General features: G+C 41.8%; 1 protein-coding gene across 1 annotated transcript in view; it reads right to left on the reverse strand.

Moving 5' to 3' along the window:
* The window catches only part of ERBB4 (erb-b2 receptor tyrosine kinase 4), a 595,862-nt gene that overhangs the window by 21,605 nt on the left and 559,295 nt on the right, over positions 1–14,962 (reverse strand). The window contains exons 21-25 of the mRNA XM_031505345.2: positions 10,385–10,540; positions 7,286–7,361; positions 4,563–4,709; positions 3,228–3,325; positions 1,556–1,726 (exon numbers count right to left, since the gene is read on the reverse strand). Coding sequence (XP_031361205.1) covers positions 1,556–1,726; positions 3,228–3,325; positions 4,563–4,709; positions 7,286–7,361; positions 10,385–10,540 — 648 coding nt within the window. The remainder of the gene's footprint in view (positions 1–1,555; positions 1,727–3,227; positions 3,326–4,562; positions 4,710–7,285; positions 7,362–10,384; positions 10,541–14,962) is intronic.

Genomic DNA, 14,962 nt, shown 5'->3' on the forward strand with positions numbered 1-14,962 from the left:
TGTGACAGTGAGGACCTTCCAAAGGTAACTGCTGTCCTTCCCTTCTTTCCTCAGAAGTTGGCAGAAAAAGAAACAACCTCTCCAGAAACAGCTAGTAGTAAACCTGACTTAATTCAGATCACCACCAATTAACTCTTGTAGCTACAAAAAGAAAGTTTCTCACTTATTGCTAAATTGTGCATCATCCCTACTTTGCTGTCATTCAGTGATGCAGGAGAAATGCCACATTAATCCAGACATCTCCAGTTTCCTTGCCTTAAAAACAGCAGCAATTTCCTTCCAAACTGGCTATTGAGATCAGATTTTGTATTCCTTACTCCCAGGAAACACTGATTTCCTCAGGAGAGGATAAGGAGCTTCCTGCAGGGTATGGCATGGCCAGAGCATGGACACTGGCTCAGGTCACACACTTGGCTCTTTCACTCAACCTCTTACCTGTCTCACATGCTGTAGTCAGTTCACACCTGGGTATGAATCTGGAACTACCTCAGCTAAGGATAAATGTCCAAAAGGTGTCTAAACCATGAGGAACAAACAACAGCATTTCAAAGGGACTATACTATTTAAACTGTGACTCTGGACCAAAAGGAGGCTGCAGAGAAAACAAGTCCCTGGTCAAAACCCACCTGATGCCTGTGTGAATGCCCTCACATTACTCATGGCTTTCAGCATCTCTTACTTATGTGAGAAGGGGTGGCAATGAACTGAGCCAAGCACAGGAACAGGCAGAGGAGGGAAAACAGATCCCAGACATCTGACTGAGCTCCTCACCTGCAGCAGGGCACACACATGCAGGACAGGATTCAACACCCCAGAGCTCCCACAGCAGGACTGGGACTGCTCTGCAGCTCTCAGGCCTTGGTGGGTAAAGGAAGTTCCAGAAAGGAACTTATCTTATGGAGGCAGCAATATTCCCCCACGCTGCCCCAGTACCATGGAATGAAGTCTGGGGGAAGAGCTCAGATTTATCCCTCTCCCTCAGATGGCTGGAGCTCTGTGAGCTGAATTCCCCTGAACACTCTCTGAGCCTCAAACCCCAAGGAAAATGAAGAGCATTTCCTCCCCTGCCAGCATCTGCCAGCACAAGCACACATTTGGGAAGGAGGGCTGTGAAAGCATCACGTGCAAACAGGAAAAGGGGCTGGCCTGGAAATCTGCCTCCACTCACAAAAGCTGCATTATCTGCATATTCCAGGTGCCCTCAGTTACTTCAGTGCCAGCCCTGCCAAGACAACAGGATGGCAGCAGCAGGGTTGAGCACTTCCTGGCCACAGCACAGTGCAGATGCAACACTGCTTGACTTCAGCAGCCTCAGCTGTGCTCTAGGACAGGCAGCTCAAGCTGAGCCTTTGTTCACTCAAGGCTGGGCTATTAATTCAGAATTCACTGAGGCACAATGAACAGGGAGCCCAGTGACAACATTTTTATAGCCACTCTCCTTACAATGGGAGCTTGTAATTCCCAAGGCAGTGCTGGCCTCTGTTTGATTGCTGTACTTAAATCTCCACCTGTGCTTTTATAATAACCAATATTTTCTGTCAGAGCTTGCTCTTACCCTGTTGGAATCAATTCTTGTCCTGGAGGTGTAGATGGGAGGAGGAATGTTGAAGGCTTGAGGAACAAGATACTCTTCAGCATCCATCATATCTTCCAGGTCTTCCTCATCGAGAAGATTTTGGAAGAACTTGCTGTCATTTGGGCTTGGGAGCTTCATACGATCATCTCCCTGAACAGATTGTATTGAGAGAGGAAAAACATCAAAAGATGGATTAACTTCCCAAAGAGAGAATTTCAGCCTTCCTAATGCCCTGGCAGCCAGGCTGCAGGGACCACGCATGCTGCTTTGTTTGTTCAAAAGCACTATATCCACATAATTTGTGGGTTTGTTTTGTTGTGGTTTTTTTTTTTTTTTGTTTGTTTTTTTTTGTTGTTTTTTTTTTACTGGGAACATGATGACAAAAAGGGAGTAACTGCACAAATTGAGCAAAACCATGATTTTTTGGCATTCTTGTGATTGAGCTTTTATTCTTTCCTCTCTCTTTTTCCCATACAAGATCAGCTTCTGACCCAAGTTCTGACATATTTTGTGAAATATCTCAGCCATTTAGGCTCAAATAGGAAGGGTGGGGAATAACAAGGAAACTGTTGTGTCTGGATGTTTGCTTTATTTTAAATGGCACTTTAAGGGACTTAAGACCAGGCCCATCTCCACCAGCCCTGGAGCTCCAGAGGAAAACTCCCCCCTTGTGCAGGATCCTGCTCCAGCAGAAGCACAGCTGGCACTGCAGGAGGGCTGAGCCACCATGGGATGGGACTGCTGCCACCACCCTGACCCACAGGGTGTCAGCTCCTGTTCTCACTCTGGCACGTTGTTTTCTTTTACTTAATTTTTATTTTTATTTTTATTTTTATTTTTATTTTTATTTTTATTTTTATTTTTATTTTTAATTTTATTTATTTTTTCATTTCATTTTTATTTTTAATTTTATTTATTTTTTCATTTTATTTTTATTTTTAATTTTATTTATTTTTTCATTTTATTTTTATTTTTGTTTTTTTCCCTAACAAAGAACTGTTATTCCTACTGCCACAGGGCAGTTTCATGGGATGAACCCATGAAGGATGAACCTTTTCCAGCCCTGTCACGGGGATGTGAAGCCTCCAGAGCCCTCAGAGTGTAATGAGAACTGAAAGTTCCTCCCTAGCATTAGAGCTACCAGTGTGACACAACTCCCTGTCTTCTAAGAAACTTTCATGTTTAGGCTGTGAAAAGAATCCTGCTTGTGATCTCAGCAGTGCAGGGAAAAGACTCAGCCTAATCAATTTTAGAACCGAGGAAGTCCTTGCTCTAAAAATAGATCCACTGTCTGCCAGTGGACAAAATCTGTAATTCGTTCATGAGGGAATGCAAAGCACTGAGCAGCTTGTGAAGGCAGAGACTGTATATGTGCTCATAAACATGAGCTTAGGAAATCAATTTCAGATTGTATTTATTATTATTATTATTATTATTATTATTATTATTATTATTATTATTATTATTATTATTAATGTGATACTGACACTGTCCATTCTACTTCATGCTGGTATAACCTTGTGGTCACTGTTTGCTTTAGGTTCAAGAGCACCTTGAATTTCAAAACATTCAAAGCCAACACCCCTAAGAGATGGGTGTTGCAGAAAAAAAAATGTTTTTCCCAGCCCTGTGATGCTGCAGGGTTGCTCACCTGAATTACCAGGTATCTCTGAGGGTCTCGGGCCATTCTGGAGAATTCAGCAGCCAGCTCCTTGAATTTTGGCCGACTGTCAGCATCAATCATCCAGCCTGGATGAAAGATGAGAAAAAAAACAGTTAAGTGTCAAGGGTGGAAATCATTCTGGTTTTTTAAATGCACAAGGTTGAACTGCTTGATAGCTCTGGCCCAAAGAAAAGTTGCAATCAAGAACCCAGAAAAATGGAAAGTCAGAATTCTATGATGCATAAAAGGGGAAACACCTGGTTTTGGCCAGACTAGGTTGTTCCTTATTACATGGAATTTTCCTTAATTTTCTGGGCTCCTCTCTGTCCCAAAGACAGCAACACCACTTTGCAATTTTCCCCATCTTGCACACTTGGATATCAGCACTGACTGACTTTTATTAAGGATGAGTCTCACCACATGGGACATTTTTGCACTCAACAAAGCCCTTACATAATTTAATTTCCACCTCTGTGCACAGTACAACAGTTTTCAGAAAATACTTAATTTACTTGTAGTTGTCCTTTCCCTTTTTTTTTTCCCAGGGCTTTTGTGTACAAAGCAAAAGGGAAAGGAATATATATATGATGGATGAGATGTCTGTATGTTAATCTCACCTAAATTAAGCCAGAAATATCAGACAGATATTTCTAATTCTTTTTAAATTAGAAGCATAACCTTGGAGGATACTGTCATTAGAGGGGGTATCTTGAAGATAAAAAAGTTGGAAGGAACCATGTGCAGACTTTTTTTCCTTTTTTACTAGAGTAAAAATATTCATAAATTTTTGTACTGGACTAAGAGTGATAAAAAATAATCCTCTCTCTAGCATTTCTTCTATTAATTTTACTTTTTATTATTACTATTGCAACCATCATTCTTGCTACTAACAATAAAACCTTTGTGATTTCTTTCCTCAATATTTGGAAACGGGGTTTCTCCTCACAACCTTCTCTGGCTGGGTATCCATGTGCCATAATTATTTTAAATACTATCTTTTTTACATCAGACTCCATTGTCATGGAAATGACAAGGGTTTACAATAACAATCATACAATTTTGACTTCACAGCAAGAATGTGAGATAACATCTGACAGTAATGAGAGGCTGAGCTAACTCGGCCCTTCACAGCTAACAATTGCAAAACTGCAGAAGATGTGCAGACAGTGTTTAAATGGAATTTACAGAGTCTTGGCAGGCTTTTGTTTTGCAGCAGCATCTTGCCCTGTTTCCCAGCTCTGTCAGAGACTACCCATGCAGATGTTCTACACCAGGGTCCCTCTTGCAGCCAGCACAGGGGTATCAAAAGTGCCAATTCCTTACACTTCACCATCACCATGTATACATCAATGGTGCAGATTGGGGGCTGGGGCAGGCGCTCTCCCTTCTCCAGCAGGTCGGGGATCTCTCGGGTTGGGATTCCATCGTAGGGCTTCCCACCAAAGGTCATCAGCTCCCAGATGGTCACTCCTAGGAAGGAGAAAGAGTGTCAGTGTTTGGGGCCATGTCGGAATCTGTGGCATTGATGATTCCCAGATTGTAGAAAGTCTCTGTCTCTCTGCCCTGCTGCCAAAGCAGAAGCCATAATTGGTCTGTGCTGGTTTCAAGGTAGTTTATTCTGTTTATCTCTCACATGTTCTGCTGCCCTGCCCAGCTCTGTCCTGCAGGGCAGCGTGTGGGGCTCTGCCCTCAGTGGGATGTTACAAACATTAAATACTAGAAACTCCCTGGGCTGGATTTACAATAACGTGCCAATATCTGTCACCTACGTTGGACAGTGTGTCCCCAGCCTGAACCAACAGAACAATGCCAACACTACAGTGACACATGGAGGGCATGAAGAAGGAGAAAAAGGACAAGGCACACCCAATTTGCTCCATCTTGTCCCTTTTGGACCCCTCATCTAGAATCCTAAAATTTTACTTTTGCACCCATGCCACACTTAATTATTACTGATATCAAACACTCAGAGTTTGTAATTCATCCTGTAAGATTGAAAACTCTTTTCTATGGACAGAGATCACAGCCAGTGTCTCTGGGGGCTCTGTCCAGGGGGTTCCTGACCCCTGCCAGGGTCCCAGGGTAGCCAGAGGGAAGCTCTGGATTCCCACAGGGTCACACTGCTCAGATTCCCTCACAGCAGAGTAGCCTGGCCCAGGTCTGCACTGCAATCTCTTCTTCTTCACCAGTGCCTGGAAAAATGCTGAAGTTTGGATCAAGAGAGATGAGCAAGTGGGTGTGCAGTGCCTAGCTGCCATCTGGGCTTAAACCAGGACAGTCTGCCACTTAAAAACTCTGGAAAATGGTGAAACAGCACTTTGTGGCAATGTCCAAATGCAGCTTCCCTCATTTTTATTGGTGTAAGAAATGGCGTGAGAGACCTGAGGCACATGGGTGCAATAACAAAAGAATGCATCACACTCTTTTACCAAAAAGGGAAATGAGTGCCTGATGTACTCTATTATTTTAAGGGGGGAAAGCACAGATGTTCCCTAAACTAGACCATCAATTTCCCACAAAGGTACAGCACTGAGTAACATTAGGTCACTGGCTTTTCCTTGGAAGCCATTCACAGCCACTGCTATAATTTTCCCCTTAAATCACCTTATGGATCTGAGTTTATCATAGTGCTGCACTACAAACCCAAGATTCTCTTGCAGAAAAGCCATAGGATTTGTTTTGGCTTCAGAGCTGGAAATTAAGATCATATATCACAAGCAAAAGAATTTGTGCTCAAACAGAATCTTACATGTTGAAAATGCTGCTCTCACACTGTTTTGTTTAACTTTTATTTCTGTTGCAAAGGTCATTCTAAGCACGCCTCAGATCAGTACTATATTTTGACAACTGTCATGCTAATGTGAAAAGTGATGGGCAAAATTACCACATGAGTAAACCACATTTATTTCACCCTCATTCATCTCCTTGCTGATATGAAATAACTGTTGTTAATATTGTTAACTACTGTCAAATGCTTATGGTCTTTTCCTTTCTGATTATAGATGTTCTGGGCTTCCTGCATTTAAAATGAATTTCATAAATGAAGACATGTTTTTTCCTGAGTGATCCAGGGTGTACAGAATTTGAAGAGAAAGAGCAGCTTTACAAGATCAGTTGAACTCTCCCAGACTCTTTTCAGCTGACAAGAAGAGGGCAGCAACCCAGCCACAGCAAACAGTGTCTTTTGCTGCTACCCACAGGTAAAAATGAGTAATGAATAGAGCCGTACACCCTTCTGGTTCAAAATGATATGGCAACAGGAAATGCAAATAGGACTCCATAGCCCCAGATATTGCTGCAAATTTCCATTTACAAAGGTATACATGATTTTATTAGTAATAGCTATAGCAGATAAACAGGCAGAGACCTCAGCAGATGTGGCAGACAGCTCGTCTGAATAACCATTAGCAACACTGAACGAACACCTCATTTCTCAAATATCACTTTTTCTCAGCGTGTTTAGCTCACCAATTCCCAAGTTATCTGTGAAATTAAATAGATGCTTGTTCTAGTTAGTTTGGAGAGCTTGTCTCTTCCTTTTCTTTCTCTTACCATATTTGCTCTGTATTATGACAAATTCCCTTTTATCTGACTCTAGGTAGAGAAAGTCCCATAAGCCTGAAAATATTTTTTGACATTCATGGCTTTTAGAGTTGAGCTTTTCAAAGACTGCTGAAAATTGTGACCTGCAGCTGTATTTTTATGAATCCATGGCTAAGCTGAAAGAGGTCTTCTTCTGTCATCATAATCAGCCAAACTGCAACCAGACCAGACCTGGAGGCACTCACCCCAGCGGGGAACATCATGATAATATATTTCAGTGAGCAGGGAAGTAACACAGGAGAGAGTAACAATTGCTGCTTAGAGTTACACATTTAAAGGGAAAAAAAAAAAAAAACCAACAAAAAACCCCAAAAAACCTGAAGAGCAAATGCCTCTGGAATTAACTCCTTTGGGAAAAGAGGATATATTTAACATAGTTGAACACAACTTGGTTTAATGCTTTAAAAGACACAAATTTTTGAATGAATAATGAGAAGATTTACCATAGCTCCACACATCACTCTGATGGGTAAATTTCCTGTAGTGTATGCACTCCAGAGCCATCCACTTAATTGGCATCTAGGGAAGGACAAGAGAAATGTGACCTTAGAAATACATAATTAAAACAATACAAACAAATCCTCTATGAAGACAACAACTTTCTCCTTGCCTCCTTCAGTGGTGAGATTGAAAAAAACCAGAGGAAATGGCTTTTCCTGCCCTCTAGAATGGGGCTGTGCCTCATAAAACTTGGAGGTGGGACAGATGAACCAGTTACCTGCAGAACTTGTGATATTTACTGATTCAGAAAGTAATAGAACAACCCATGTTTTCATCAAACCTTTGTAAAGAGGGACCAACACAAAATTGCATATAATTCCCCTAAATCTGAAGTGCAGCAGAGAAGGTGGAATGCAGGAGCTTTTCTTCCTTCACAGTTTGCAATCTCTGCAATCTGGGATAGCAACACTGATATCTCAGCTGTCCTCTAATGAGGCCAGGTTTCAATGCAGTGACCAAAACACATCACCATCCCCATCATCATCAGGGTGAACAAGCAGTGAGGAGAATTTGCTGTGCTTTTTTGTTAACTCCTAATATTTGTTAGAAACTTAGCCATCCCAGTTCTCTGCATCAGCACAGCAGTGGGAAAAGTTGCTCCCCAAACTAAGCCAGCAGCCCCACTTTCATTCCCCTGTCAGGGAATCATCTCTCCTGGCAGAGAAGGGTGTGCAGGCAAACCAAACCTCCTTCCTGCATTCCAGCCCATCCTCTTGAGTTCCTGTTAAAATGGGATTCATGGTGTTTCCCATTCCTGAGCTGGGCCCAGCAGGCACAGCTGATGCCTCAGGTTTGAGCTTTTCTATTTTTCAGATTCTCTGCTGCTTTAGTGTGTGGGTATGGACTTCATATCAGGGGATGGTGAGCTCTCTGTACAGAGTAGAAACAAAACAATTCCTTCTCTAGCTTGGAGCCAAGGACAAATGATCCAAATCTCAGGCCCAAGAGCACAAACAATGGTGAATCAAAGAGAGAAAAACAAGCAAGATGGGACTTCACAGGCTAAAGCTGTAATTGCACAATTAACTCCAATATGCAAATGGACCAAAACTTATAAAGGTGAGAGCCCCTGTGACCAGTTGTCCATTTTGTGACCATGTTGCTTCATCTTGGGTGTAGCCCTGGCTGGGCTCTTGTGCTGCCCAAGGTGGATCCATTGAGGAGATCCTTCTAATAAATCCCCACTTTATTCTTTAACTCTGTGCAGCCTCTGTTCTAGGCCAGCCTTCACAAGGCATCACCTTGCAGTCTGTGAATTCCTCATGGACAAGCACTTAGGAGATTTTTACCTGGCAGGGAGGGACTCGTACGGGTTGCCTTCAATTTGGAACTGTGGAAGAAGTACTGGAATAAACCAAAGGGATGAGTAACTGCAGGCAAAATCTGAACAGATGGTGGGTGTAAAAGCAGAGGATGTGTCTTCATTCAAAGCCTTATGAAACTACCTTCCATGAAGTTCACTAATGAACACAAAATATAGAGTTATGGCAAAAATAGCACCTTTAATAAAGGCTGCCTTAACTCTTGCAAAGACAGTTCCTCCTCCCCCACTAAACTCTGCAGAAGTGCACTGCTTTCATTCCCATCGCATCCCAGATGTGAACAGCTGCTGAAGGAGCAAAGCTGCCTTGTTCACTATGGGATAACTCAGGTTGGAAGAGATTCAGGAGGCCTCTAGTCCCACCTCAGGTTCAGAGCAGGTTTAGCTACCTAGGAGATTAGGCCGAGCTGCCCAGTCTGGACTTGAAAATCTTCCAGGATGGAAACAGCATCACCTCTGTTGACAACCACTTGATTGTCCAGTCTGAACCTCCCTTAGCATGCTCTCAATACTGGCTTCACAGGATGCTTTTCTGGACCTGGGGAGTGACACATCTGCCATAAATCCTTCTCCAGAGCTCTCAGCAGGGTAACAAGTCCAAGACACAGCTGCCAGGGAACAGCTGGTTTGCAAGGATCAACTCTTTTTCTGTCATTCACTGTCAGATGGAGGGAAGGGGCTGAGGGCTTACCAAGAAGAGGATTACAGAAATGAGAGAACCAGGAAGAAGCTGCCAAAACCCCATCTTCCCTGTCCATGGGGAAATGGGAAAGCACTGGTGGCTCCTCTCAAGCTCTTCACCTCCCTGAGTGCCCTGGCCAGGTGATGCAGGGGCAGCAGCCACACAAACAAGGCAGCAGCTCATCCCAGAGAACAGCACACGCTGGCAACAGCTGCTTGTCCCAGGCAAGGGCACGAGTGAGCACAAAAAAACCACAGATAGCAAGGAGACAACAAGCAGAGTGAACATCCAGGAAAAGGAATGACAGGTGAAGCAAATCCTTTGGGATTCTGTGACAGACTGAAATGGAGAATTTTAAGATGTTTAGGAAGCACCACGTACTTACTGCCTTCTGAATTTTATCATGCATCAATGTGAAATTGGCAGAAATGAGGTAAGGCACTACACGGCCATGGTGTGGTTGGCTGGATAGTAATAGGGGAAAAGATGTGGTTTCAAAATTATCCTCAGGCTGGGTTTTACTGGCCTGGCATTCAGCATGGTACTGGAGAGGTGGACACATGACATAACATATGCAGGCTCTTCCAGTGTGATAAAAGAGCTGAATTCTCAAGTTCTGTGGTTTTCCCTTTTGTTTTCACAAAAATTACTTGTCTGGGAAAATGGGACTGCACGTTATTGAGTTGTATACTGGCCAGAGAAAGGGGCTGGGCAGGAATGTCCCAGAACATCCAGCACTCATTGAACCAAAGTGATCAAAACAAAACACAAATTGGAGCATGTGAAAAAATGCTAATTCTGAGTGTGAAAACTGCTCATACAATTATATTTCAATGCCTGGAGAAGCTCACTGTGCAAAAAACGAGCAGCCTTCATGTGTGCTTTCACAACTGAGTTCTTCTGCAAGGCAGGGCTTTGCTCAGTCACTGACAAACTCACACAGACAAAAATCCCACAGGGCCACACCAACCCAAGGAGTAACTTCAGGAGGTTTGTCACAGCATGGCAGATTTACCTCCAGACATGTTCAGTGCTCACCTTTCCCCCGTCAGCATTGTACTCCTTTTCATCCCCTTCCAGAAGCCTGGCCAAGCCAAAGTCAGTGATTTTCACGTGGTTTGGTGATTTCACCAGGACATTTCGGGCTGCCAGGTCCCGGTGCACAAGTCTCCTCTCTTCCAGGTACATCATGCCCTGAAGGAATAAGAACAGTACAATAATGCTAATAAGTCTTACATGGTTCTGCAGAGCTAACTTTCACTGGTGACTTATAAAATGGCTGGTTCTGTTCTGAGTATTTACAATGAGAAAATGGTTTAGAGGGCAGAAGTTCAACATTGCTCTTGCTCTGAACAGAGGCAGGATTAGATGACCTTGAGTTAGTCCAGTGTGAATGATTCTATAAGATTCAATTACCAAAGAGAAAAAAAACAACAAAGTAACATATAGATAGCTCTTTTGCTTCATCAAGCTTAAGATCTGGAAATGTGAGACAAAGAAAAGAAATATTATGGTCCTTGTTCTTCAGACAGGAAATGTGATGACCATAAAAAATAATCAATTTAGCTAAAGCCCCCCGAAATTAGACCACACTGGGAAACAATCCCAGCTCTGTCACATTCCAGACAAGTGTCTTTAATTCAAGACAAAGATTCTTGTCCATCCTCAAATGGTTTTTAAGATGGTCACAAATTCTCAATTCTCACTATCCTCAGTGGATTAGAAGGAAAACAATTCTTTATCCCAAGTGCTGCAACTCCCTCACCTTTTCACTCCCTGAAAATATTGCCTGTAGTATTATAATAAGGCATTAGATCAATGGCCCTTTTTTATGAGCATATATATTCTGTTTGAAGCATATTCTGTTAACAAGCCCATCCAGCTGCCTTTAAAGATAAGGCAACATATACTCAAACTGCCTGGCCTTAACCTTATTCTTATTCTGATAGGAGACTAACCATCCACCAGCAGTATGGAAATTTGCACCATGCTTTGTGACACTGAGATCAACACCAAGGCTTGGTCTTATTAATTATATAACACACAAAGGATAGTTGGGCAGGGTTACAAGCCTATAATTTCATTAAAAGGCATTTATGACATTAACCACCATTATTAGAACTTAGAAATGAAATCACACACTTGACAATTGCCTTTAAGGTATCTCTTAATATATTAGCTCTGTATAATATATATGATAATTTTTAAAAAGCCATTTCTGAATACCAAAGAGATCATATTATCCCATAATACAGATGATAATTCAGAGAGTCACATGTAGTGATTAAAATAACCAGATTACTCAGTGCCATGGGCCAGATTTTATTATCCCTCCACAGCCTGAGGAGCTCACAGGTACCTGTGCCCACAAAAGCTGCCTCCCATGGACTCTGGCCCCAGCCCTGGCACAGGATGCCAGGGAAGCTGTGGCTGCTCCATCCCTGGAAGTGCCCAAGGCCAGGCTGGATGGGGCTTGGAGCACAAAACATCAAAACAGGCTTGGAGCAGTCTGGGATAGTGGAAGATGTCCCTGCCCGTGGCAGGGGGTGAGACTGGATGGGCTTTAAGGTCCATTCCACCTCTAGGATTCTATGAAAGCATCAAATGGAGCCCTTAACTGGTTTTAGGGGGAAAATTTCAGTGCAAACACCAGTAAAAAGCTCTGAAAATAGGTGGGGGAATGTTTGGCATAAACAGTATTTCATGCAGCCAACATGAAGGGCTTTTAAAGAGGACACAGGGACTCTTTGGCATAAAGCAACTGAAGTTATTTTTTAGAAGCACTGCTATTTGAGGTAAACACACCCTCCTGCCAAGTGCAAATCAATATTTTTGGCTTTTGACCATCAGAATCGTAAGTCTTTAAAAGAATCATGTTTTTTGACATCAATGTTTTTGACATCAAATTAAAGGTGCTAGACAAAGAGACAAATAAATCTCATGGGCTAAATTGTGAGTCACACAAGAATCACACCATGATACCAGCTGATGAGGGAATTCTGCTGGCATCACAATATATCAGACCCAAATAAAATTATAATCTGTAACAGATTGACTTGTACCTATCAGCACTGAAACAATATGAAAATGTTGCAGATGGCTTTTGGCCAAAATGAAAATACAGAATTTGTCTTGTGAAAATCAGAACAGATGACCTGTACCAAGGCTTTAGCCTCCTGTTTCTAGTTGATGATGGCAGGAATGGATGGGAAGGTGTGCAAACACATCCTTTGTTGAAAGAATTACACAACCAAATTCTCAACCACGCCTCTTTGGTCTTATTTTACTGTCTCTAATTTCAAGCATTTTTTTAAGCCTATAGGCTAAAGCTTTAGGACATTTCACTCTTTATTCTATTAATTCACTTCCATTTTTTTCCAATTTTGTGCTATTATATAGTATCATTTTAGTAAGATTCTATTTCATTCATCCTCACCCCACACTCTCTCAAGAACTAGAAATATGTGTAATCACCAACACCTGGCATTGCTGCTCAGCAATACCACAGCTGGTTTTCTTTTCTTTTCTGTCCAGAAAGAGGGCAAAAATAACTGTCTGTGGATCACTGCAGTTTGCTACACCCCTGTCAAACAACCTTCTTGGGGCTGCCTCCCACCTGTGTTATCTAAAAGCCAACATCAGCCCCTGTAGGGTTGGTTGGCAGCTACAAAATCCTCTGCAGAGCCCATGGTCTGCAGGAATGTAAATCCTCTTGGGAATACCCACTGGAACCACGTTTGATTTTCCTGATGCCCTATCAACAAGCTTTAAATGTGGATGCAGAATTAAAAAAGAATATATATATATAAAATATTATATATATGTAGTTATATATTTCAATATAAATATTGAAAATATACATATACATATATATATGTAGGTATATTTTTCAAATAGTCTCATTTTTCAAATGAGGCTATACAAGTGAAAGGAAAAGAATGTAAAAAAAGAGAATCCTACAGTATTCACTGCAGCAATACTCTCTAAACATATATTAATGCAGAGGACCACTATCTGAAGACATTTTTGAACCTGGCAGGAGAAAAAAATCTCTATATGAATATTTAATATTTTAATATGATACAGAAGTATGATAAAAATACACAGTTGGTGGCATCCCCACCCAAAAAACCCATGAGAGAATACCAGGAGGACACTTTATGAGTTGAACAGACTAAAAGTTATTCATTAAGAGCTATGAAAAAAGATCTTTTGCAATTTTATTAAGGAGTGTTTATAAATTCTCTGGCACCGTGACAGCTTTGGAATGGTCACTTCAGGTACAGTCAGGTTTGCTCTTTTCACAAGAAAAATATCATACCTGAAAATGAGAAAATGTGCTGGCAATAAATGGAAGTGGGACAGTGGAAAGGAGAATTTGTATAAAAAAATCCACGGCACAAGAGAAGACAATGATCTGGGACAGCTTTCTGATCTTTCCAAGTGCTGAACTTCAGTGGAGAAAACATCAAATTAGGTTCATAAAGAATTAGGATTTCCAGTGCTGTGGAAGTATCAGCAAAGCTAAGCTGGTGAAGAAAACAGGAGAATAAAAGGATTTTTTAAAAATGGAAAATGAAGTTTTTCTGGCAAATCAGGGGTTTGAGATCTGCCTTGAAGTTGTGGCCATAATTTGCTGTTCCTTTACTTTAGTATAACCAGTGCTACTTCCTGCTATTGCTGTAATTTGCCTGAAAGCTCCTTCATTCAAGTGCCTGGATTTCATCTCCAGAAAAAAAAAAAAAAAAGAAAAAAGATATTCATTACTCAGGACAGAATTCAAACAGGTATGTAAGTCATTAAATGCAAAGTCCTTTTGGGATAATTGCTGGAGATGAACTGAAGTGTGTTGAATCACTAACTAAAGTTTAACATATGTCTTCTGTCTTGCATAACACAAGACATCATTTTGCAAGAACAAATCCAATTTTAAAAGTAAGTATCAAGGCCTTCACCTGCCCTATGAAGGGGATGCTGCCAGCCCGAGCTGGGGACTCACTCACCTCGTGCTAGGCACACATTCTAAAATTAATCCTCACCAATTTGGGGCACCAATTTGTGCTGGCTTGTGGAGTTTTTTCCTTTCACAAACAGGATGGGACTGCTGGGGTACATTCCTTGAGCAGCATCAGCCTCATTGCATGGCTGAGACAATTGAAAGATGGCAAAAGCTCATGCACAGCCAGCAGCAGCCAAAGATTTCTCTGTTACAGAGCATTTTAAAAACTTTCTAGCCAACAGCACATTGCTAAAGCTCACAGGCAGTTGTTCTAGCCAGTCACTAAAAGCACAGGTACACCTGCTTCACACAATGCTTGTCTGCTCTCTATTAACAACTCACAATACTCCAGTATTAAAACCTTCTAATATCTCACTAAGCATATTTTTTGCAGTCTCAAGGTCTATCTTGGCCAAGCCTAAAACTCAAGCTATAGTTTCATATGCTTGCTTGCTGTACTACTGTAATTTTTTCTACCTTCAGACTTTGCAGCTGCAGCTGATTCTAAGTTTCTCTGCTCTCTCTATTCCTAAGGCCTGTTTTACAGCTTTCTGGAAATCATCTCACCTTTACTGTTTCCCACAGAGGGATGCCCTGGGTGGGCTGGCCTGGGAGCT

Source organism: Lonchura striata, chromosome 8, assembly GCF_046129695.1.
Source record: "Lonchura striata isolate bLonStr1 chromosome 8, bLonStr1.mat, whole genome shotgun sequence".
Lineage (NCBI taxonomy): Eukaryota > Metazoa > Chordata > Aves > Passeriformes > Estrildidae > Lonchura > Lonchura striata.